This window comes from Numenius arquata, chromosome 1 (assembly GCF_964106895.1).
Source record: "Numenius arquata chromosome 1, bNumArq3.hap1.1, whole genome shotgun sequence".
In the NCBI taxonomy this organism is placed as follows: Eukaryota; Metazoa; Chordata; class Aves; order Charadriiformes; family Scolopacidae; genus Numenius; species Numenius arquata.
The window spans coordinates 83,442,305-83,465,886 of NC_133576.1; the positions used below are offsets into that span (position 1 = coordinate 83,442,305).

The following is a 23,582-nucleotide window of genomic DNA, read 5'->3' on the forward strand; positions in this document are numbered from 1 at the left end:
TTTTGACCGACTTATAAACCAACATTCCCAAATACATCAAGCCTCATGACAAACAAGTATTTCAAGTTCTATTACAAGCACATTTAAACTTTTTCAGGCATCCGCATACAAAACCTACGCTGTTTCCTTTGACTACGTACATTTCACCCACCATTCTGACACTGCCTAAATGAGATGCTCTAGAATCTTAAGAATCTTAGAATCTTAAGGCAAAAAAACCGAAGATAAAAATGCTTGATTTCAGCATTACTCAGCATGACAAGAATAACTTAGGTTGTAATAATCTTAAAGTTCTATTGTGAATTTGTGAATCTAAACAGCAAGACAGTCACCTCAAATGAAAACAGGAAGACAAGCATAGAATCAGCAACAACATAGCTATATGTTTAACAAGTGAGTATATTAATTCAATGCGAACATCGCAAAACCCAAAGGCATTTAAAAATATGCCTTGGGCATTATTTGGACCATCAGATAAGATCTAAGCTTACCTTTTCTTTACCAACAGCAAGACCAATTAGGCTGATGCACTCAATAGTTTTTCCTCGTAAGAGTCTTAATTCCTTCTGAACAGCATTCTCAACAATGTGTTTTAAAGAGGGCATAAATAAGTCATAGTAGGGAACAAATTTCTCCTCTGCTGTATCTGCAACTGATGCAATTGAAGTCACAACTTGCTCCAAAACTAGCTTAGTGCCTTTCTGTATCAACTTGGAAAGAAGAATAATAAAGTGTTATATTTCTAAAGCACATATTTTACTTAAAAACATGTCAAGTGTAAAACTCAGCTCTTCTAGGTATCCCCATTCTTGTCAGTCTAGACCAACATCAGCAGACTGGCTTATTTCAGAGGTCTTAGTTCAGCTACTCTTACTCTGCATATGTAACAAGGTTACTCTCACTGAAACAATTTGTTCAGTATATTATACCTCTTGTAATTTTATCACCATAGTGGAATGAAGATGCTTCACAAGATTATCCAAATACGGAATAAGCAGTGACTTAGGACAATCTTCAGTGAAGTTTATGAGTGCTGCAGCTGCATGGGCTTGAACACGCTGGTTGCCTTGATCCTCCATGGTTTGCAGAAGAGCTGCTATCACCTGAAAAAAAAAAAAAAAAGGAAAATCTTCAAAGGAACAAGTTTCTGAATTTTCATCATTTCATAATTTTACCATTGGGTTGTTTTGGGTTTTTTTTTTTTTGCTATTCTACTACTTGCCTTCTCATGAAATTTCTTTTGAAAACCAGGTGCGAAGTCAGTTGCCATTTGTCCGATAGCATTACAAGCGGCGTATCTTACTCTTGGATGCTGAAAAAGTATTTCCCTCAAACAGTTAACAAGTCATGAGAGCAAAAATGAAAACATTTCAAATTAATTTATAGAATTATACTTACAGGATCCTGAAGGAATAGCAAAACAAAATTAACTATCTCATTTAAAATTCCCTCCATCTGTTGGTGGCAACCTTCTCCAATGGCTGAGAGCGCCATCAAGCCAGCATGCCTGTATTTCCAGTCAGCTACAAAATAGTAAAAATAAAAATAAATGTTATTTATTTTGGAAACTAAAAAGCACCATAAAGACAAATCATGTTTTTTGAGGAGTGGACAGGAGAAGGAAGAGTGAATAGGAGAGGGAAGGGAAATTGATGCATCTACTTGATTTGTTAATACTTTTCACTTTTCCTCATACATAATTCCAGAGATACATAAAATATTGAGTATCTAATCCAGATCAAATCCAGACATAGAACAAACAACTCTTAATTGCTGATATAAGTATGTACATAGTACTAACACCCGGGAACTGCATTTTAATTAAATGAGCTTTTTTTCCTCTCCCCCATTTTGTAATGGTATCAGAAGAGCCTAGATCTTCCTCTTTTAGTCAGGAAGGGAAAAAACATCTAGTGAACCAAACAATATCTACATTTAAAACAAATAAATAATCAGTACTGAAGTTTTCAGCAGTCTCTGCAAGACTGTTTAAGAACAGTAACATTCCATTTAGGGATGTAAGGCCATCCCTGCCTCCAAGTTCTAACAACCTATTCTCAGGCTAGTGGATATTGCTGAAATGGATCTTTCACACCCCGCTCCTTTTTCATTTAGGCAAGGGAAACATAAGAGAAACTCCAATTTTTTTATTTTATTTCTTTCTTAACAGAATCTTTTTTGGTGCTAGAAACCATGGGGATTACAGAAAAAAAAAAAGAACAATAAACAGGTTTATCAAAGTGAGGGAAAGGCATGCAACAGAACTTCTTTCCCAAAATAATGCAAGATTTCATTATTGTTGGTAATGTATTAAATTCCTGGAATGAAGAATACCACAGTTCAGAGCACTGGAATCCTGACACTCAAGCTTCTGTTTGATCAGGATGAGATGAAATATCTTGACAGAAGGTGCAGTGAAGAAGCAGTTTATTTTGTGCTATTTAAGTTCATTGGATGTTCCTAGTTAAGCCTGCACCTCTTGTGACTCTCATTGTATTACTATTAGCATGCATTCCAGACCTGAAATCAATGATACTACAAAATGAAATGCAATCATGTTTGGACCATCTGGCTACCCAATCCAAACACAGAAGTTTAAAATTATTATTGCTGCCAACACTGGAATAGCCAGGTTAACCTGTTTCCTTAACAAAACTTTATTTAGAAAAAAATTTCATTCCAAACAGACTTTACCAGTGTTCACATTCTGCAGGTCATACCTTGAGTAGCCCCATGTTCCATATCCAGTATGGTAATAGTCTGTTTTGCACTGGATTTTAAATAATAAAGGTAGGAAAAGTACCCAGAACTTTTTATCTTCTACTTCAAAGGCTCAAAGCACAGGTCAAGTGAAAGCACATGCAACAAATGCACAATATTTTTTTGAATGATTGCCTGAGCAAGCATTACAGGTATTTTAAGAGGAAAAGAAGCATACATAGCAACTGATAAGAATATATGGAACCACCTCATGAAACGTATTAAAATCAGCATACCAAAAGATTGCCAGCCTACCACAGACTTCTCTACTTTAGTCCATCAAATTACAGGAATAATGAACAAAAAGAACACGTTTTCCTCTATGTAACGTATTAAAATTTCACTTAAATGCAGCACTTCAGAAGAAGCAAAAAAATTGAGCTACAGAATAATAGGTGGCAGTTTAGGCACACTTAAGGTACTGTGAGGCACTGTGTAGGGATTTAGAAGGAATTACTTATTTACTTCACAGACTACAAGTTTTAAAAAAATGTACTGTTTTGGTTTTGACATCTCTGTTCAGCTGTCCACATTCCAGAAAAATGTTGCTATGCACTGTATATAAGTTTAATAAATCACAGTCTAAGAAAAAGTATAAAATTCCAAGTTCACAGCATTTACAGTTTTTGCTGCTGAAATCAAAATTGGAAGTGTATAAAAATAAATCTTCACATTTAGCTACCTGATATAAGAGGTATCAAAGTTCCTAGAAAGGATAGAATTGTAAAAAAAAAAAATAAATAAAAAATGCAGTTACTTACGATTCTGAAGCATTTGCATAATATGTTCTTTAATCATAGGTAAAACAAGTTTTCCTCCAAGGCCACAGGCCATTCTGTCCAGTGCACTCTCACCAGCAACTGCATTGCTAAATAACAGTTACAGAAATATCAGTGGTTTGATATCTACAATCAAGCAAACAGTCCAACAGGGCACAGGAGTGCCCTTTCCGGCAGTTCTACTCTTCAAATTTTTGCCATCTGAATACACATGAGCCTGCATAAGTAAATAAAGCACATCCAAACCTAAAAGCTCACACACCAGTCATAAAATATTTATCCTCCACCTAAACATTTATTATCTGTAGCCCATTGATTAAGTCTAGTACCAAAGAAACTTGGGCCTTACTAGCACTGAAAGTGAAGAATGAGTTTCCCAACAGTTACACATACCTACAAAGCTGAAACTAAATTTGCTATGAATTAAGCAATAATACCAGCAATTATCTTTTTGTCATGAGAACAGAAATGAGCTCAGACTTGCTATGAATCAGGTGAACCAGCAGAATTCAAGCTTTGGGGCACATAAGAGACCTTCTTTGCGTGGCTACAGTACCAGTACTCTAGTAGCATGCTCTCTTGCCAATGACTCAGGCAGAAAGCATCCACTCCAGGTCAGGAATTTGTTGAACTGAGAATAGCCAAACATTAGATGTGTAATGTGACTTGTTCCGCCCAATAAAATTATTCTCTACAGAAAAGTAAGAAAATTTCCAGGACACAGATATCTACTGTTACAGTCTGGGTATGACTAGCACTGTAATAACTCAAGGGTAGTCCAGCCTAGACATCTACGCTGATGGAAGAGCTGAGTAATGGTTCAGAGAGGGATGAATCTCCCCCTCCTTTCCAGTATCAGTCAGCTGGGTCAGAAATAGAAGTCTTGAATCCCCAAGTCTCATTACAAACTATAAACAGTCCAGAAGCTCACATGCTGTGAACAAAGGTGTTTGCACAAAGATATTGGCAATATTGTATTTGTTCTTCAGAGTAGCCATATTCAAATAAACAGGTACATCAACGGCAGGACAACAGAGCATGGGCACACAGGTTTAGACTGGAGCAAACTCACTAAAGTTAATAGCAGCTTTCATCTGAAGTTACATTCTTTGAGTTGTTTCCTCCCACCTTGAATTCATATATTCAGTTTGAAGAAACAGTCTATGTTAGAAAAATGACCACGCACCTCCCTCCAATGTTTGCAAGGCTTTTGCCAGGAAAAGAGGAACTTGGATTAACCTTTTCCTCCTTTAGAATTTCACTGCTCTATGAAGTCAGAGCAACAAAAAACTGGAAATGCTAAAATACTTTGCTGCTTTTGTGTAGGCTGACTCACATCCCCCTTAGTCAGATCCGAACACACCCTAACTAGGCTACAGCCTGATGATCATTAGCCAGTTTCTTGGACTGCACTGAAATTCCGGTCTTTTTATGAAGCTACAAAGACTCATGCACCCCGAGAGGTTAGCACACAACATCAGCTAATCAACAACTCTCCACAAAGGTGAGCTTCAGTGGTAGGAAACACATAGTAACACGAGTGAACCTCCTAAAAGAAACAAAATAACATTACACACACAATCACCAGAGACTACCTGATGTCCAGTATTGTGTGTCCAGGCCTCAAGGCTCTTTTGTTACTTTGAGGGCCAAAGGAGCTTTGTTTCTCCTTTAGACTAAGGTTGCGAGCACAACTTGGTTTCTGATCTTTGCTTACTCTACTTGCAACTTTTAACAAAAAAAGGAAAATTTTCACTCTAAAATCCACAGGCAGCTAACTTGTGTTCAGGAGAACAAAGTTACTCTGCTGCCAATAAAGAGAAATTGGCATGCCTCGAGTGGATGATTCAGAGTGCTTACTAAGCTGCCTAAAGCAGGCCATCTGAATAAACTCCACACTCTGAGAGGCTTCATGAGGGTTTGAACTTTAATATTTTATTTTGCTGTGAAATTTAGTTGACTAAAAAGATTCAAATACTTGACACACCTGAATGCAATGGTGTCTGACAGTTCTACCTGTATGGCAAAATTTCAAAGCTGAGGAAACGAAACAGGATAAAAGTGTCTGGTCTACCATGTGAGATGGGGAAGAAAGGACAGCTTACTTTCAATTCCATAATCAAGGGGAACAAAAAAAAAAGTATTCCAAGTCAAGCAGAGATTAAACAGGTTCTTCCATAAATTCCTATGCATCCGTTTTGCAAGTGTCTCTATATGCCTGATATCTACTAGAGGTCACTACACAGTTCAGTGGTAAATCAACATCTCTTCTATTGCCTGTCTTCCTATGAAGATCTCAAAGTCTTCTGTGACAAATTGTTTTGAAACACTAATTACATGTGACTCTTGAAGAAGATGCCAGATGTGGCAAAAATGTGTCTAGACTGGTAAATAAACATCTGTATCTTTACAGAAGTGTGAAAACAGTCATCTTCTACACGTATTTTTTGCTTTCTTCTACTTCAATCTGATTGTATTTGGACAAAAGCAGATGTAACAAGATACTGCAGAGAAACCATAACGTTCTTTTGGGAAGTTGGAGAAAGCTACAAAGCATGCAGGAATAAGCAAATCAAAAAGACTGGACATCTTTATTAGATCTTTCATGCCCAAGACAAACAATACAAGCTACTGCTGCCATAGCATGGGATTTAAAATAGCAGCAAAATCATAACTTTTTTGAGCTAGATGAAATCAAGCAAGGAATTCCACTATGCATTCTGATGTCCTTTCAAAGGTTGGCAGCTTTTTTTCTTTACCACCACCTTTTCAAGGGCATAGATACAGAAAAATGAAGAGATTGGTTGTAGATGATTAAACAAGTCAGTATCCTTCACCTTTGGTTCCAGCTAACTCCGGGATAAGCCCTCAATTTAAAGGTTTAGGAAGCACTGACTTCTGAACTGAGTAACAGAAACGACAGAAGAAACGAGAGTTTGAAAAGTTAAAACAGTGCAAAATAGCAGACAATAGAACATGCAACTTGTAGAACTGAATTACAGCAATATACAAACACTGAAAGAATTTACTTACTTGCTGAACAGTACCTATGTAACCTACATATAAACCGAGAACAGTCATATATACCACTCATGACCAAGGGAACAAAATCAGGAGAGTTACTTGAGTAAAGAAAAAGTAATGCACTGCAGTCATTCGCATCCTGCATTTAAAATCTGCCTATAGCCACACAGTCTTGATAATATATTGAAACAACTAGTTTCATAATTACCTGTCAAAGTCATCATCTTCAAGCTCATCTGCATTTGCCCAGTCTTCATCTTCTTCCAAGTCAACCATCATTGCTAACATTTGAGGAACTGAAAAAAAGTTTTAAACTCTGGTTGCTTTCTTAAAATAGATTCTCAAATAACAAGCATAAAATTTAAGTTCTCATCTTTCAAAAAAATGATTGAAGAAACATAGCTCTTCTTCCAGCAGCAGAAAGCCAAGTCTATCAAACTGCATCAGCCAGTAATGCAGAATAGATTTTCACAAAAATAATTTAAATTGAGAGTAAACAACAGTTGAGTGTATCTTACCAAGAATGACAGTACAATGCAAGATTTAAGTTATGAAGACTGTAAAAAGCAAATTCCTTAATAAAGTCTAAGTTCCTTGAAAGAGTTAAAAATAGTACTATATGCTTTAAGAACTCAGATATGCTTCATTCATTTTGCTGAAACACTGATAACTGAAAATTCACTGATGAGAGACTACATTCATTACGGAAGAATAATACTCAACCCTTAGTTTTAACAACATCTATAAATTTTGTTAACTATATGTACACTGGCCACTTACGTTATTGTAAAAGTAAAATTTTATGCTAACGGTTTAGAACTTGAGGTTTTTTCCCCACAATGTAAATATTCGTTTTGTATCATAAAAATATCTTGCACATAATAGTCCACCAAGTTTTCTACTTCTGCCTCTGTAGATTGTTTCTGTCTGCTCTTCTCAGTGTAAGTCTTTACAGAAGCTATTACACAATCTTTATCATAACATTCCACTACTATGCAATAAGCAACACCTATTCTTCTGAGTTGTTCTCATGGGAGGAAGGAGTGCAGTCATTTTTCTATTATAAGCCTGCCTGTTCTGGTGTACTTCAGAAGCCCAAAGGTTGAAAAATACCTTGCACTTTCAGAGCAAAGTAAGGCATTCTGTACTTCGTATTACACTAACCACTCAGAGCAGCTATTTGAATTAAACATCATTAATGCAACAAAGCTTCACTTTGCCCTGGAAACAGAAGTTTTCAGTCAAATACTCAATCTTTGAGCTTTAAGAATCTTTTTAGGACAGTCTAGCACATATCTTGAAGACAGGCACCATAGTTAACTGTCCCTTACAGCAACCTACCTCAAAAATTAGTAGGCACACAGTAGACCATGCTGCTGCCTGCAACTGATTAGGTATCCTGCAACTGGTGAATCTCATAATATACTTACACTACTGTAATCTATGACAGAGGCACAACCCTAAGCAAACTCACCTCGCCATACATGTGGACAGATGAGAAACTTATAGTCAACTGATGACAGAAGAAAATATTGCTCACTGACAGCATTGTCAGGCAAGTATCAAGAAAAGATCAAATTACGGATTTATTTGCTTGATAAGGTTACATGTCTTCAGCCAGAGATGACACTATGGCTGCAAAAACCTTCAGAGAGCTTTTATATACATATCAAGATAACTTAAAGGACACTATGAACTTTCTAGAACGATGCCCACATGCCAGAATTCTATATACTTACTAGTCACTGAAAAGAATTTCCTCAAAAAAACCCCAGTATTATAGCCCAGCTTTTCAGACACACACTCATAAGCACACAGGTGAAAATGATGTATTGTCACATCTCTGAAATATGCAAGTCAACCATCATCTGCCACAAATGCTATGGGGTTCCAAAAACTGATGTCACTGTTCATTGCTACAAACAAGCAAGGCTGAGAATAAACTAATCCAAAGCTGTCTGGCCAGCGTTATATCCAGAACTTGCAAAAGCTTGTACACATTTCTTCTTGATGTTTAATATGAAGGTAGTTGCCAGTAAGTTTAGTTTCACAAAGGGTATTTTTGTAAATATAGAGTTGTGCATTAGTTTCAACATTGCCCAGACAAGCCCTCAAAATTTAACTATTGCCAATATATAGACTGTTTACAAACAAGTTAAGAATGAGCCCACTAAGCCTGCTCCTTTTCAGAGCATGCCATGACTCCATTTTCTGGAGACTGAACAAAAACTACAGCCAAAGACAGACTGCAGCTCTAATTTCTAGGGAAAGAGCAATAAAGCACTCTGCTATCCTGAATACTGAGCTCCAGGAGGCAAGTCTGAACCCAAATGGAATTCCTGAGCAGAAGACTGGTACACAGGACACAGACTTACTCCTAAATTAGCATCCTGTTCAGTAAAACCAGCATAAGATAACAGTTTTGCCTAAGACCCAGTCATAGTTGTGAGGATAAAGTTATGTAGCAACTTTTTAGCTGAATGAAAACAGAAAGCCTCTTAAACCAAGGCACGAAACCAAGACAAAAGCAATCCTTTTTGGCTTTCTCTGAACATAACTAGCTCTGCGAAATAAAAGTCCTTCACCTTACTGATTCATTAAGAGCAATTTTACAATGGGTTGAAAACCAAAGGCACTTCATTTACACATGGTGCATTATCTTCGTACAAATATTTCATTCCTAAACAGCAACTAGCAACCCAATATAAAAGTAATACATTCTAAAGAGATATGAGGTACTTCTCTACTATGCTGCCACACCAGATAAGAAGCTTGTAATGATTTGGGGACAGCAAGTGTCAAGCGTTAATATTCCCAACAAGCTATCCCAACAGCGCTCTAAACATTTTCAGATTTCAAAACATATTCTGAAAGAATCTGCTTTTTAAAAAAAACTCTGTCCTACAAGTAAACAAAACTTCTAGACAACAGTTTAGACACTTAGGCCAGGCAGATCCAGTTTACAACATTTTCCAGAAGTTTTATTTTAGTGGTGTGTATATGCACAAATTTCTCCAGCCTGAAAACACGAGTAAAAAAAGTTGCCTTTTAACAGATTGTCTTTATGCAAGTTTCAGAAACCAAGCAAGAATTTAGACTGATACAAGTGTGACAGGGAGGGAGAAGAATCCTTCCAAAAAGCAGCCTACACTGCTGTGTCAGTGCCCTGATCTACTCACAGAAAGTATATAAAAGGCAGAGAAATACCACTGTGTGCAGCATTGCTGCTGGGGCTGTCCAGAAGACAGTTATTTTTAGTATCTCAAATAATAACACATGATTAAAAGGTGCCTTTCCAAAGAATTTACAATCTGCATTGGACTTTCTCTAAGCATTTATATAAGCATCTGATTTTTAATTTACATCTTTAACTCAACACTGAAGCTCAACATGCATGCTGAACTCCTTCAGCTGCCAGCACCACAGAGTGTCTGGCCTACATATCCAACTTCAAAAGAACTTGAGAACTAAATACTTTTTTTTTTTTTTACAGTACAAATTTCCAAAGCCAGCAGAATAGCATTAAAGTAGTATTTTCCTTGGAAACACCTAATGAAGAATCTACTGTATTTTTATTCAAATTGTTGGTGGCTGCATAAGCAGATTAATTTATGAAGAGTCACAATAAGAAGTCTTTCTCCATAAGAAAATCCAATTTGGTGTCACCTAAAGTTACCAGCACCAGGAAACTGAGTTAGAGGTGGTTTTGCCACTAAGCACCTGCAAAGTCAGTTTAACACTAAAGGAAGACAAATCGTTTCAACCAAGAAAACGAGTAAAATACTTACTGGCTTGTGCAACGATGTTTGTATGCCTCCTCAGCATCGCAGCAGCAGTTTCTGACAAGGTCACAATTACTTCAAGTGCCAACTGACGCTGCATGTTACTGAGACTGGCATCTGCGCACAACTACAATCCAGATTAGAGCAAATGGTTAGAACAGATGCTTTGGGCAGGAAAGACTGACTAAAAAAGAAAAAAATTAAAAAATTCCTAGCTTTACCTTCAGACTTAGTTGCAACGTAGGTTCTAAATGTGGTCGTAAATACTTGGGAACAGAATCTGCAATTTCTACAAGGGATTTCAGGACAGAATCATCGTTTTGGTAGCAGGAGTCATTTACAGCCTATCAAGAGATAAGATGAAAATAAGATTAAATAAACCCAAATAATACTATGAATAGAACCACTGTTACAGAAGAAATTTGATTAACTGTATTCTTGTCTCTCTGAATAGTCTTGTTTAGCATTAGTGTGTTGTGGTTAGCCATTAAGACTGAGAGTAAATTTCTTGATAAAACTAATGCTGCTAACAAAGAACTAGCTGAATCTGGTAGATACAAGCAGAATGAAGAAGATAAGGACAAAGGAGACAATTCTAAGAGCATGAAGTCATTTCAGAAGGCCAGCCTAACAACACTGAAAATCAGTAAAACCACCAACCAGAATTGGACTTGGGGATCAGGTGATGGGTGATATGGGTATAATTCAGAGGCGTGAATTGGGGTAGGGGTCCTTCTCCAGAGGGCACCCAGCTCCAGCTGTAACCTGAGAACTAATGAAAAACTAATTGGAAGCCTTCACTTCATATTTTCAGCAGGATCCTAGGATCAGACCCTGCTACGGTGGCCAGCGTGCGTAAATCCGTAACAACCACAAAGAGATAGTATCTGAGGTCCAAAACTGCAAGTTTTCTACAAATTAGTTGTGGCTCACAACGTTATATGGCATCAATTCTGACCATTATTAGTTTAAATCTAATGCAGTAGACGGACACTCAGAAAAATTAAGGTCTCACATCAGAGGTACCAAAATGCAAAAACTCACACTACATCTTGACAAGCACAACTTCAAAATGCATTTTAAATAAAGAAAAAGTCCTCAGAGTAACTCTGCCCAAAAGAAGAAGAATGAGTCTAACTCCTTTTTTCCCCCGTTACGTGAGAACAGCTTTGCATAGCTTACATGTACAAACACCAGTAATCTCAAGATTAAATAATTTATTTTTTTCCAGACAACTCTGGAGAGCCACCGAAATTAAAGCAGGCCTTTCAGCTTTCAGTCACAGGACACAGGAAAAAGAAATCAAGCATTTTGCAAGTACCTTTCCTAACCCATAGCTACATTCTGAAAACTTACTTTTAACTGACCAGCTTGATACCCTAGTACCAAAAGAGGGCACAGTTACTCAATGCTGTTAAAACTCTTCTAGAAATAGGACACAAAAACCCAAACCTCCAAAGAAAAAGAGGGTCTTCAGACATGGTTTTGGGGTTTTGAAGGGAATTTTCATTAGTGAAGTACTTGATGCCTCCCTAACGTAGAAACATTTTTAAAAAGTGAATAGCTAAATGTTTTTTAATACTTAAATCTAGAATCCAACACTTTTAATAATGCCACTCAAACAGCCCACACTTTCAACATAAAAGCAGTACCTTAGTATCAAAAATGTTCTGGGGAAAAAAAAAAAAATCACATCCATCTTGGCTAAGGCCTTTTGGACTAATAGTTGCCCCTCGTCCTCTAATTCGGGCAAAGGATAATGAAATATGTAGTGGAAGTTTCTGTAAAACTCTGTATTTTATACCCATTGCAGCTTTGACAGTTTTTTAAAGCAAGACTAGGTTTCTGAAGAAAGTTCAAAATGCACAGAGAGCCCTAAAAGGCAGAGGCTCTTTTCTGTAGAATAACCACAGAAGTCAGCTTATCTTGCAGCTTTTATCTCCACTCCAAGATAAATCTCTTGGATACAAGTTTCAACTATTAGTTCTGAAAGTTCAACTTCCAGCATAACCACTATAGAAATTGTACTGACAGGACTGAATTGCTAAGTCAGAATTTTATTTTTAGCTTTTTTACCACACCAATATTTCAACAAAATGAACTTCAGGCAGCAACAAAAAAAACCATCCAACTGTCTCCAAAGGTCACTCACCACTATTCTAACACATCCCGTCTCCTATTTATAAACTCAGATCTTCATATCCATCTTGTGTTACCACAGCCAGAAAATCTAATCCTTCTTGCAATAAGCATTATAAAAAGACAGATTTCATAGCATAGTTCTGTGCTCGGTATTTGCAAAATAAAGCTTGAAAATGCAAGCCAAGTGCATATGTTTTTACAGCCTAAAATAGTAGCATTGAAACTTATATCACACAAAGTGGGCTATTAGTCTGAAGTCTAAAAACAGCATACTATTTAATTGCCAAACATCAAGATGAACAGCATGCCCACCCTGAATTCTACCTCACTCCCACTCATACAGTACTCAGTAGCCAAGGGCCTCTCAGCCAGTTACAATTTTTGAACAATGCAATTGCCATTGCCAAAGTCACAGACAGGGACTAACCACCAAATAGTGACCTCAATATCAAAATACTTATCTTGTATACACCAGAGCCTATTTTCAAGTTCAGTTGATTTTAATAAATTCCTCTCAGTTTCCATTTAAGATCAAGGAGAATTCCATTGGTTGCAAAAGCCAGTAAGCTTGGCACAATTATTCTTCAGCTTGCCACAAAGCACACAGACAAGGTTTATAGCTTACACTGTCAACAGGAATCTGCTGTACTGCCTGTAGCAATAAGACAGTCTTTAACCTAAATTTAGCCTAATTTAAAATTGCCAGAAGTTCGCTACCACTGTTATCACAGCTATTTAGTTATTTTCACTTTTTTCTTTAATATAGAAAGGGAACTGTACTGTGAAATTGTCGCCCTTCAGAGCTCAAAACCTTTCTGTCTGGTTTCCCCCTAAAAGTAAACAACCTTATATTAGAAATCCACCTTTCGCTCAAATTCATCCATCCTAAAAGAGATCTAATCCAGCCTTAGAAATTATGTGAAGCTCAAAAAGGCATTTTGTTTGCAAATTCCTAATTTATCAAACAATAAAGACCATTTGTCCATATTATTGTTGTTACTCTGAGAATCTTTGTTCAGAATAATTCTGTGCTTTCCTCTAAACAGAATAGATACAGTTTATCATGGGTCAATGAATTTCCCAATTACTGATTACCTGAAATCTCTGGGTAGCCCATATTTAAAATATATTTCAATATCATGGTTAATTTAGAAGCTGTATGATTTTGAGTTAAATACCTTACAAAGAATTTGAACTCACTTATCTAGGTACACTATATAAATTCATCATCATTGAACTATTTTCCTTAAAACCTTATCAATTAGCTTGTGTTTACAAAATTCCTTATCAGTTTCCACTGCATCTTGCTGGTGACTGATATCAGGCTAACTAAGATACAGTTAATCCAGGTGTCAGTAAAAATTCACATGCTACACACATTTGCAAACCAATAATTTACATTTGGATAGATTCAATCCAGACAGTAATGGCACATTAAGCTTTACTTGTTTGCTTTCTTACCTGCAAGATTCCAGGTAGCAAGTCTGCAAAATGTTTAAGAAGGGGAAGATTGTGCTCATTAGCAAGCACAAACGCAGCTGCAGCTCTAGCAGACAGAGTCTTGATCTAGAAGATGGGCAGGATTGGAGAAAGAGAAATGTGAAGAACTGGTGATGAAACATGCCTTTATTTTCTTTTAACATTAGGCCTATTATGAGACTACATTTTGTATTACCATTTCCCTTTTCCATTTTGCAAATAAGTATACCAATTAGTTTTTAACACGGGCATTTATATCTTACTTCAAATTAAGGTAAAGCAATGTTGAAGATATTCAGCATCTGTGTCCTTGATATAAATAAAGTTTATCATATTAAGAGGTGTCAAGTATTCCCTAGTTTTGTTTTTGTTTGGCTTTTTTTTTGTTTGTTTTGAGGGTTGTTTTTTCTTTTAGAAAAAGAAAAAAAAGAAAAAACTATTGTTTTCAACCTCCATCCCAATTTCAAATGTGTGTGCAAGTGTCTAAGTCCCATTTTTCAAAAAGTGTGATTTAAGTATTTAAAACACTCTTCTTTAAAGGCATGACTTGTGGTACTTTAGAAAATGTTACTCAGTTGACTTTCAAAGGTCAAAAAAAGTAATCCATGGGGGAGCAGCAAACTGAACCCATATACCACAGCAGGGTTTCCTATTCTTCCCAGCATTTTCCACAACAAGAGAAACATTTTCAAAGTACAATCCTCTGCACAAATCAATAAATCTGAAGTCTTCCAGAAGAGCGAGGCTTGCTAACATGCCCTTAGAGCAAAGCATGCACAAACGGTTCAAGGAGCTGTCATATATTCAGAGGTTTGAGACAAGCTGTGTACAGATACTACGTGTAGAGATACATAGTATCTATACTATTATACACAAGGGCCAGAAAAAGAGCTTAACAAGGAGTTTCCAACCCCTCATACTGTTGGGCTAAAACCCTTGGCTCTGCTTTGGGCCACTACAGCTAGGTTTCTCCAAGCATAACTACTAGGGAAGAGTCCGGGCCGAGGCAGTGCGGGTATGAGCCAGCCAGTCAGCTTTAGGACCATAAAAAAGTTTGACCTTTTTGTTTTGCAGTAGCCATAGTCAAAACTCCAGATGTTCATCAGTTTCAGGAAATGCAATTCTCTGGTTGGAATCTATGGTTTAACCTTTATATTTGAGATTACTACACTAAATTTCTATGCTCAGGACATATTATTAAAAAGAACATACAACTAAAACAAAACCAAAACATAAAGGTCTTACTGATGGATGCTCTTGATCTTGCATACACTGAACCAGCATTCTCTTAATGACCTCCAAATAGTGTTGCTGCTGATTCCCAAAAATCCCAGGAAAATTCCTAAGGATAAGAAAAGACCAAAACATTAATAAAAATTCACACAGTTTAACCTTGACTATTATTTTAAACTTATCCATTGCTTAAGCTACAGATTGTAACTGTACATGTAAGAGTTAAGAAAAACCACAATACAACAGAATAAATGAAATATATATGATTGCTTGTTAATTAAGTTGTGACAGTTTTTCTTACATTTTTACAGACATGATTTGACTAACCTGCAAAAATGTAGCAAAGCGTGAAAGCTTACCAGAAAATATGTAAAGCAGCCTCCCGCAGTCCCACATTCTGAGAGCTGACAGAGTCAAACAAGAATTTCAGAACTTCCGGCCACTGGTTGTTGCCATCTTCATCTAGATTAAACACCACAAAGTTTTAGGATAAGCAAACTTAAGGGTGGTTAGATCTCAGTTGTACAGGGCAACCAGTAATCACTACTAAGATTAATTAAAAAAAAAAAAAAAAAGGATCTGAAGATGTGTCTGAGTTGCAGTGTAAAATATGGCTGAAATCTTCAATCTAAAGGCACTCAGGAACAGATGATCTCTATTTACTGTTATATAACAGCACTCCAAACAGAAACTGATGTTCAGCATAACATTCATGAGAATCTAAACAAAATTCGATTTCTAAACCTTAATACAATCTCACCTAAACTCAAGCAATTTAAAAAAGTAGAGTTAGGGAATCTTATTTTTATCTGATCAAGGATAATATAAAAAAATATTAGGGTTTATTTTAAACCATTAAATCAGTTTGCACATGATGTACTAACATCTACACAAGACTAGAGGACAAGAGATAAAAATACAACTATTATCAATGCATAAACATCTTACCACAATTATCAGCTTATATAAAGTACCTATTAAGTTCCTTGCCAGTTCAGCAACTATGTCACAGATTTTTTTCCTCATACTGGACTGCGTTTCCAACTGAATAATCAACAGCAATCCACTTTTGATAGAGGCCTGATCATCAGGTGAAAGAGCTGGATAAACTTCTTCAAACGCAGAAGACAAAAGTCGTCGTAGAAGGACAGCTGCCATTTGTCTAGCCTATTGAATAAGAAAGTATGTATGTTAAAAGTTGTGATACAATAATCATGCTCTTATGAGGAAAGATTACTGACATCATGCTTCCAAATGATCAGTTTTCACTGTGTAGACTTGTTTGGTGAATGGAACACCTATCCAGCAACAGATGATGATTACGACAGTAAGTAAAAACATAGTAAAGAAACATCAGCTTACAACCATGTTTCTGACAATTACAGTTCTTCAAAGAAATAATCATGAAATCCACTGAGGTAATTAGGGTTTTCCTAGAGCTGAATCTTCGACATATTTTGTGGCAAGCTAAGGACTTCGGTGCATTACTAAAATATTTTTAAAGCATGTTGTCTTTCTATTTTAAATGGGCTGCTGAGATAATTATAATCTAGATGCATTTTTTTTTGATTATCAAGTGACTTAATGGGACAACTTTGTCAGAAAATTAACCTGTAAACCCCACTTCACTTTCTCAGACAACCAAATTCCACACTAAAGATTCAGGAACCTAGAGTTAGATTTTGGCAAATAAAACTCTTACTCTAACAAAAAAAAAAAAACAACCAACCCAAACAAAAACCAACTAAAGCTTTCAGCCTGTTGCAAACCTATGATGAAACATTTTTCTTTAAACTTGAATTTGAGCATAGGAACCTCAATACCACATATTACAATCTTCTATGATTCCTGCTTGCATAAAGCATTTCTACAACAGTGTCATTTACATATCTGTATTTATTTACAATTATACAAGAACTAGAAGCAAAACACATGGCTGAGTAATTCAAAATGAATAGAGCAAAACATGCAGTAAAGGCAAAAAGACACAAGAAGCACTCTGAATAACTTCATAAATAGTATGTTCACTAACCACTGTTTCTAGAAGGACAAATGGTAATTAAAAAACATCTCCCAAATTTATGAAGTTTAACGCGTGTAACAAAACCTTACACATGTTAAATCCTCACAGAAAAACCAATCCAAGGCAATGTGCACTCTTTTTTTTTTTCCCCAAGATATTTTTCCTTAATTTGTACTTTAATGAAAAACAATTTCATTTAAAACAGCCTTTGGAATTCAAAAATGCTCAATGAGCAGCAGAACTAATGAAGTCTAATTTCCAAAAGATCTCTCAACCTATATATGAGAAACACAAACTGCTAAAAAGTCTCAACTTCTAGCATACCCTGTAAAAACCAGGTATTTCTAGAACATCACCCAAGATACTATTCTCGTCGCATCCTGCAGTCTCCAGACTCACTGTGCCTTTTTCCAATCTACCCAGCTCTCTTCTACACAGCTAAAGAGTAGTGCACACAAAGTGTCTCTTTACTAGCAGAAGGGAAAGACTAGAATTGGACTTTACTCTAGATCATCCCTTTTCTCCTCCTACTCAACAGCTCCAGTATGGATCAAAGCCACCACATACATAGGATTAGATCTTCCCTAGTAGATCTAAGACAGATGAGCAAAGAGAGTCACGGTGCCCACCTATGCTGTAACTCCCACCATAAGCCAAGGTTCTCTAGCAATAGGTCATCACACGGGGAACATGAGTTAGAATCTTCCTCCTTCCTTTCTCCACTGCCTCTGGGAATCCCACTAACAATGTGTCCAAAAACAATTTAATGATCTCTTCCCTTCTTCCATCCCTAGAAGCACCAGTATTGTGACAGATTAAATTTCTCCTCATTAGCATGGCGAGCTTACATAGGAGAAGCCTTGACTGGGAAGCAAATTTACTGGGACTAAACAAGGCACAAACTCTGATTCAGTGTCATCCCTTACTCAGGGCATTGTGTTTCTGTGCATATTCTCTGACATTTGACTCACATTATATTCATTCCTTTCCTGAAGTAATAATAGGTGGCCAGATAGGGAATAGAGCTTGTTTTCATAAAGCATGCAATCTCAAAGATAAGAATTTTCACCTCTGAAGAACTTAAACACAGACTGATTGCAAAGTGAAAACACAAGTAACAAGGTATAAAGAAAGACACAAGATCAACACTACATGAATTAGCTCTTTACTCTTACTAGCTTAGAAAAAAATTCCCTGAAGCAAATTCAAATGTTCAAAGGAGTGACAAAGCAGCAATTGACTTCTAATAATAAATGGCATATTTTCCTCAGCAGATATCCACCTATATATGAAAACTGCCGTTGTCAATTTAATAAAGACAAACATGGCTGGATAATGGCAGCTCTGGGGGTGTTTCTTCTGCTTTAAGGAAGGATGTATTTTTCACACACACCAAAGGCTCTTTTACATTTAAGTGTTACAAGGTATGTACCCAAACAAGCATTTTAAAATCCTGCAACTTAGCAGCTATAGCTTTTAATCAGAACAGGAACAATATAAAGTGTACATTCCCAAAGAACTTCCATTTACCAATGAAGCATAAAAAAGCAGAGTTCTCTCCTAGCACTGGATTCTTCTGCACGTCTAAATTACTGAGGTGCTCACATACAATTGGAATGCCAAATGTATTAACATAAAAAGTAGTCATAATACTTGAATTTCAACATACCACTTCTTACTTACAGAATTTACAGTGCTTTAAGAATGTTCTAGCATTTTACTGATGATGGAACCAAGGCACAAGACAAAAACCAAACTGCTGTGCAGGGCAGCAGAAGAATTCTGAACAGCACTCTGGGATACAGCATTCTCCAATGGCATTCAAAATGCCCAGGTAATCCTACACATTTTCTAAGAAAATGACCAACCATCTTGTGCGGCACAGTCACAGTGATTTTTACCTTTGTTTTACTGTTCCTTCTAAGCCCTCAAGGAGGAAAACATGCATGCATGGAAACAACCAATATTTAGGACACAGTCCAAAAGATGGACTTGCACAACCTCATTTAGGGATCCAGCCCCATGTGGAATTTAAAGCACGCAGTGCCTAAGCGCCACATACAACTCAACGGCAGAACCTGGGGGCCATCAGAAGTCCATGGGCTGCCTTCCTTCCCCTCCAAATGCTGAAGAGGAAGCTGCCCACAGCAGCAGTTTTCAGACTAAGAAATGCAACCCCTTCACATGACAATATGGAGAGAGGGAAGGGAAAGGTCAGAGCCCTGTAAGAGGGCTGTGAGTACAGCAGAAACAGTTTTACACAGCATTTGTTCTTGTACTTCACAGGGCTTGAAATTAGTCAACTGTAAATTCAGACACAATTGAAAACTGCCAATCTAGAGTTAACCAAGAAGAAAAACAACGCAGGAGAAAATGCAGAACTTATGTTCCTCTCTGAGATCTAGGTGGTAAAACTGCAAAGAAACAGCCTCTAACACCTCAGAATAAAAATCACCAAATAATCTGTGAATACACACCACCTTTCTGCCCAACCCTTTAAAATGCAGTTGCATAGGAAGGAGGAGAGTCCTAACTTCCTAACAGTGAGACTACACATTCAGAAAGTTGAGACCTGGGTTCAAGCCCCTCCTCAGCCTGAGGTGCACACACTCACTTATCATCTGGCACAGAAGTGTTCCAACTGCTAAGTCAGACACTTCACTTCTGTGAACAGTGTTACTCTGCTATCAGGAAAGTATGAAATGAGAACAGAGGGAAAAGGTGATTATTTCCACAGCTTAGGCATTTGGTTAGGAAAAAACCCTGCTGTACAGTTAGTTTTTAAAAGAGTTATTTCTGATCTAGCTTAATGGGTTTTTCCATGTCAAATGCAAGGGATGCTGGGAGCAGGATCTGAATCCCTGTTTCTCCATTTAAATGCAAAAAGTAATAGGTTGCAGAGTGAAGATTCACACAACAGCTGTAGTCCTACAAATCTTGTATTTTCTACAACACGGAAGCCCAGCTCCTGCAAACAGGATAGAGTATTTTCTTTAGCCTAGTTTTCTTGGGGGGGGGTGGGGGGTAAAGCAACATAGAGGCTTCAGGACAAAGAGGGATCTGAACCTAGCTTTCCCATAGCCTGGGCAAGGGATCTTTGAAGTTCTAAGGCTTCTTCCAGCAGCCTGTACTCAGTGGTGCCAGTACATTCAGTGTGCTCAGAGGACACATACCAGGCCCAAAGCCCTATCCACTGGTGTCAGATGCACTATTCTGCCCAACATTTGGATCTACATAAAACACACGCAGATACAAAATGCCTAGCTCTTGATGCCAACACCATACTGAACACACGCCGAATGCTTCCCTACCTGTTTATATGCAATGTTTAGATTAAGCATGGAGATTACTTCCCTTAGGGCTCTAATTAGGCTACTATGTATTTGGATTTAAACGGCAGAGGGGTTGTTCACAGCTTTTATTAATCAGAATTGTTTGAGCCCAGCACCTAATGTCTACTTAAGTTACAAGCTAAAATTTAAACCTTTCTTTGATTTATCCATTGGTGGAGTTAAATGACAAGTTATTCTACAAACATTATCTTCCGATTTCTTCTGTAGGAGTAACTTCTACAGGTGAAAAGTTTCTTTGCACTTGAGTTAGTTGGAAGCCAAGTCATTTGCAAGATTCTGAACAAGTTTCAGGTTGGGCTATTACCTTAGCTGATAGAAATGGAATAAAATCAGTAAATACACAGACCAAGTATTTATTTACACAAGCATGACTGTAGTTGTCAACTCAGACTTATCAAATGTATTCAAAACAGAAGCATGTGCAATGCAGTTACGATTTCTAGGGCATAGTATTATCTGATCACTACATATGACATTATTCTGATAAAAAAGGTGCAGTGATAGATCTTATTTTTCATGGACATTTAAATACAGGAGAGACTGCTCTACGGCTTTCTATCATTTGAAACATCTCAGCGGGGCAGGAGGGAGAACTACAGCTCTTATGCAACCAGTTGCTGGTATAATACTGAAGGATTCTGTCACAAGAACACTGCTTTGTAGGTAGATAAGCATCAGTTTTAGTAAGCTGATACTTAGCGTTAAAAAGCACAAATGGCATCTACCTCTAAACTGAATACAATCTACCAGAAGAGATCTTTATCCAGAGAGAAAAAGCACACTTATACTCTCCTTACAATATTGTTCAGAAATTTTACATGCTACATCCTTCCATTCAGTAAAACTCTAGATTTGAAAAAAAGAAAAAGTCAAACATTTTTACTTTTAAGTGACTCTGAAGTTTGTAATATCTTGAAAGCTTAGTAGATCTTCACTCTGCATATCCAAGTGAATAGTAGTTTTACCAATAAGTACTATATCCGATTGCTACAGTGTGAGAGCCTTTACAAAATTAAGGAATAACTAAAAGGCACACTTACTGTATGCCCAAAGAAAAATTTTATATAGCGCTTAGACTGTTCTGTATTCACTCTGTAACACTGCTACATGACTTAATGAACATATTCTACCTAAATAAGACAAAATACAAAAGCCATCTGAACAAAACATGCAAAACAACTCTTACCTTATCTCCCCCAATTCCCATTTGAGAAGCACAAGAAGTTTCAGATGATACCTAAGTTTAACATATTAAGGCACAGGACCCCAAAATGGAAAGCATTTCTCAACTGTAACTTGAAGGAACATCACAGTAACACTCATATATTAGTTACACATTTTAAGGAAAGAACCCATTCATTAAGCAAAACACACAGCCAGACAACAATGGAGATCTAAGCAGTCACTTATGAAAGACTACTTTTGAAACTAAATATCCTGCATCAAAAATTCTCAGCTAGTGAATTTGACTTGCAACAAACTAGATGAGTTGTTCCTCTACAAATGTGCAGTAAATTAGGATGATTCGGTTAATACAAAACTTGTTCATTTTTTCCAAAATGACCAACACTGATTTCTTCCCCTCTTCTCCAAGTGCCCTTAAAATCTGCAGAATTCAAAGATTATTGAGGCTTACCTCCTCAGCAGCAGCAGTATTCCTGATTGCTTGTAGGAGGAACGTGATCTTAGATTGACCTGGAATATTCTCATATGTCTCCTGCATAAAAAGGGATGCAGCTTATTGTAAACAATTACTAGAACACGTGTTAAGCACTAATATGAATTGACTTTCCTTTTAGAACAATTTCAGTATCCATTCAATTAATAGAAAACAATGTAGCAAAATATTTAAACTATCAACATAAAAATTTCTGACCTACTTCAAAATAATAAGTGAAGTCTTAGTTACCTAGTAAGACCTGTCATATTGGAATCATCTACATATGCAGTACTGGCCACTTACGAGATGAATTAAGAAATACAACATAAACATAACACGTAACATATATGGAACACGTATCCTCCTGGTAATCAATCGTACCTTCTATCACATCAAAGGATTAAGAACTTTGGAAGCTTGAGACTGAACTGTGACCAACAGGTTAATAACCACTGACAAATGTATAGTCCAAAAATTTGTTCAGTTATTATTTTTTTTTTTGAACCTTTTTACAGCTTTTCCAATGTCATGTGTGGCAGTCACACATTTCAACTATATGTTTTGAATAAGAACTTTTCATGTTTAAATTCCTGTCTGAATTTCAAAAAGAGAGACTGTTTAGTCTCCCCCCTGGGGAAACCCTCTTAATAAAATGGAAAGTTTAATGAGAAGTTCAGTTACGTTGTCTTACACACTTCCGGCATGCAGTTCATTCACTATGGCTTTTTAAACTAAATCGGTACATAGAAGCTAGTGATCTCACAGCAAAATAACTTTCACTATCCAAAACATGGTATGCATGAGCATTTTAAACACATAAATGCTTGCTTGTTTCTGGTATACTAAACCTATGTACATAAGGACAGAGGAATTACAAGCTGAAGAGCAACCACTTAAAACATTCAGAAATACTTCTACACTTGCTAACTCTGAAAGATTTATTTTTTGCGGACACAGTCTTGAAGATAACTTACTCCACCCCTTCCAAATATTCACTATCCCACCCTGAACTTAAGGAATAAGCCTACCACACAAAGCCTGGTTTCATTTCAATCAGTTGCCTGACTGACTACTTCCCATTCTTACCATTGCAGCAGCTCTTTCCAGTACTCTAGCAAATTTACACACCTTGACAGTATACCCGCTATTTTCAATAAAGTAGTTTCTGCATCACACATTTAATGTTAAAGATCATCTTTGTCTACCTTCTGTACCTGTTTCCTAGTAGGCCTCGTTCACAGAGTCAATTCTTACTTCATATTCTCTCTGGTTGCTAATCTACACTCACAGTCAGTGAGACTCTGAATCCCCAATGAATCCCTGCATTTAATCTAATCATTTCATGGA

General features: G+C 36.9%; 1 protein-coding gene across 1 annotated transcript in view; it reads right to left on the reverse strand.

Annotated features, from left to right (window-relative positions):
- Positions 1–23,582, reverse strand: part of IPO5 (importin 5) — a 44,403-nt gene that overhangs the window by 17,332 nt on the left and 3,489 nt on the right. The window contains exons 2-14 of the mRNA XM_074151374.1: positions 22,212–22,292; positions 16,174–16,366; positions 15,559–15,661; positions 15,212–15,308; positions 13,949–14,053; positions 10,567–10,689; positions 10,352–10,472; positions 6,772–6,859; positions 3,522–3,628; positions 1,399–1,523; positions 1,223–1,312; positions 930–1,103; positions 492–710 (exon numbers count right to left, since the gene is read on the reverse strand). Of these exons, the coding sequence (XP_074007475.1) occupies positions 492–710; positions 930–1,103; positions 1,223–1,312; positions 1,399–1,523; positions 3,522–3,628; positions 6,772–6,859; positions 10,352–10,472; positions 10,567–10,689; positions 13,949–14,053; positions 15,212–15,308; positions 15,559–15,661; positions 16,174–16,366; positions 22,212–22,292 (1,626 nt within the window). The remainder of the gene's footprint in view (positions 1–491; positions 711–929; positions 1,104–1,222; positions 1,313–1,398; positions 1,524–3,521; positions 3,629–6,771; positions 6,860–10,351; positions 10,473–10,566; positions 10,690–13,948; positions 14,054–15,211; positions 15,309–15,558; positions 15,662–16,173; positions 16,367–22,211; positions 22,293–23,582) is intronic.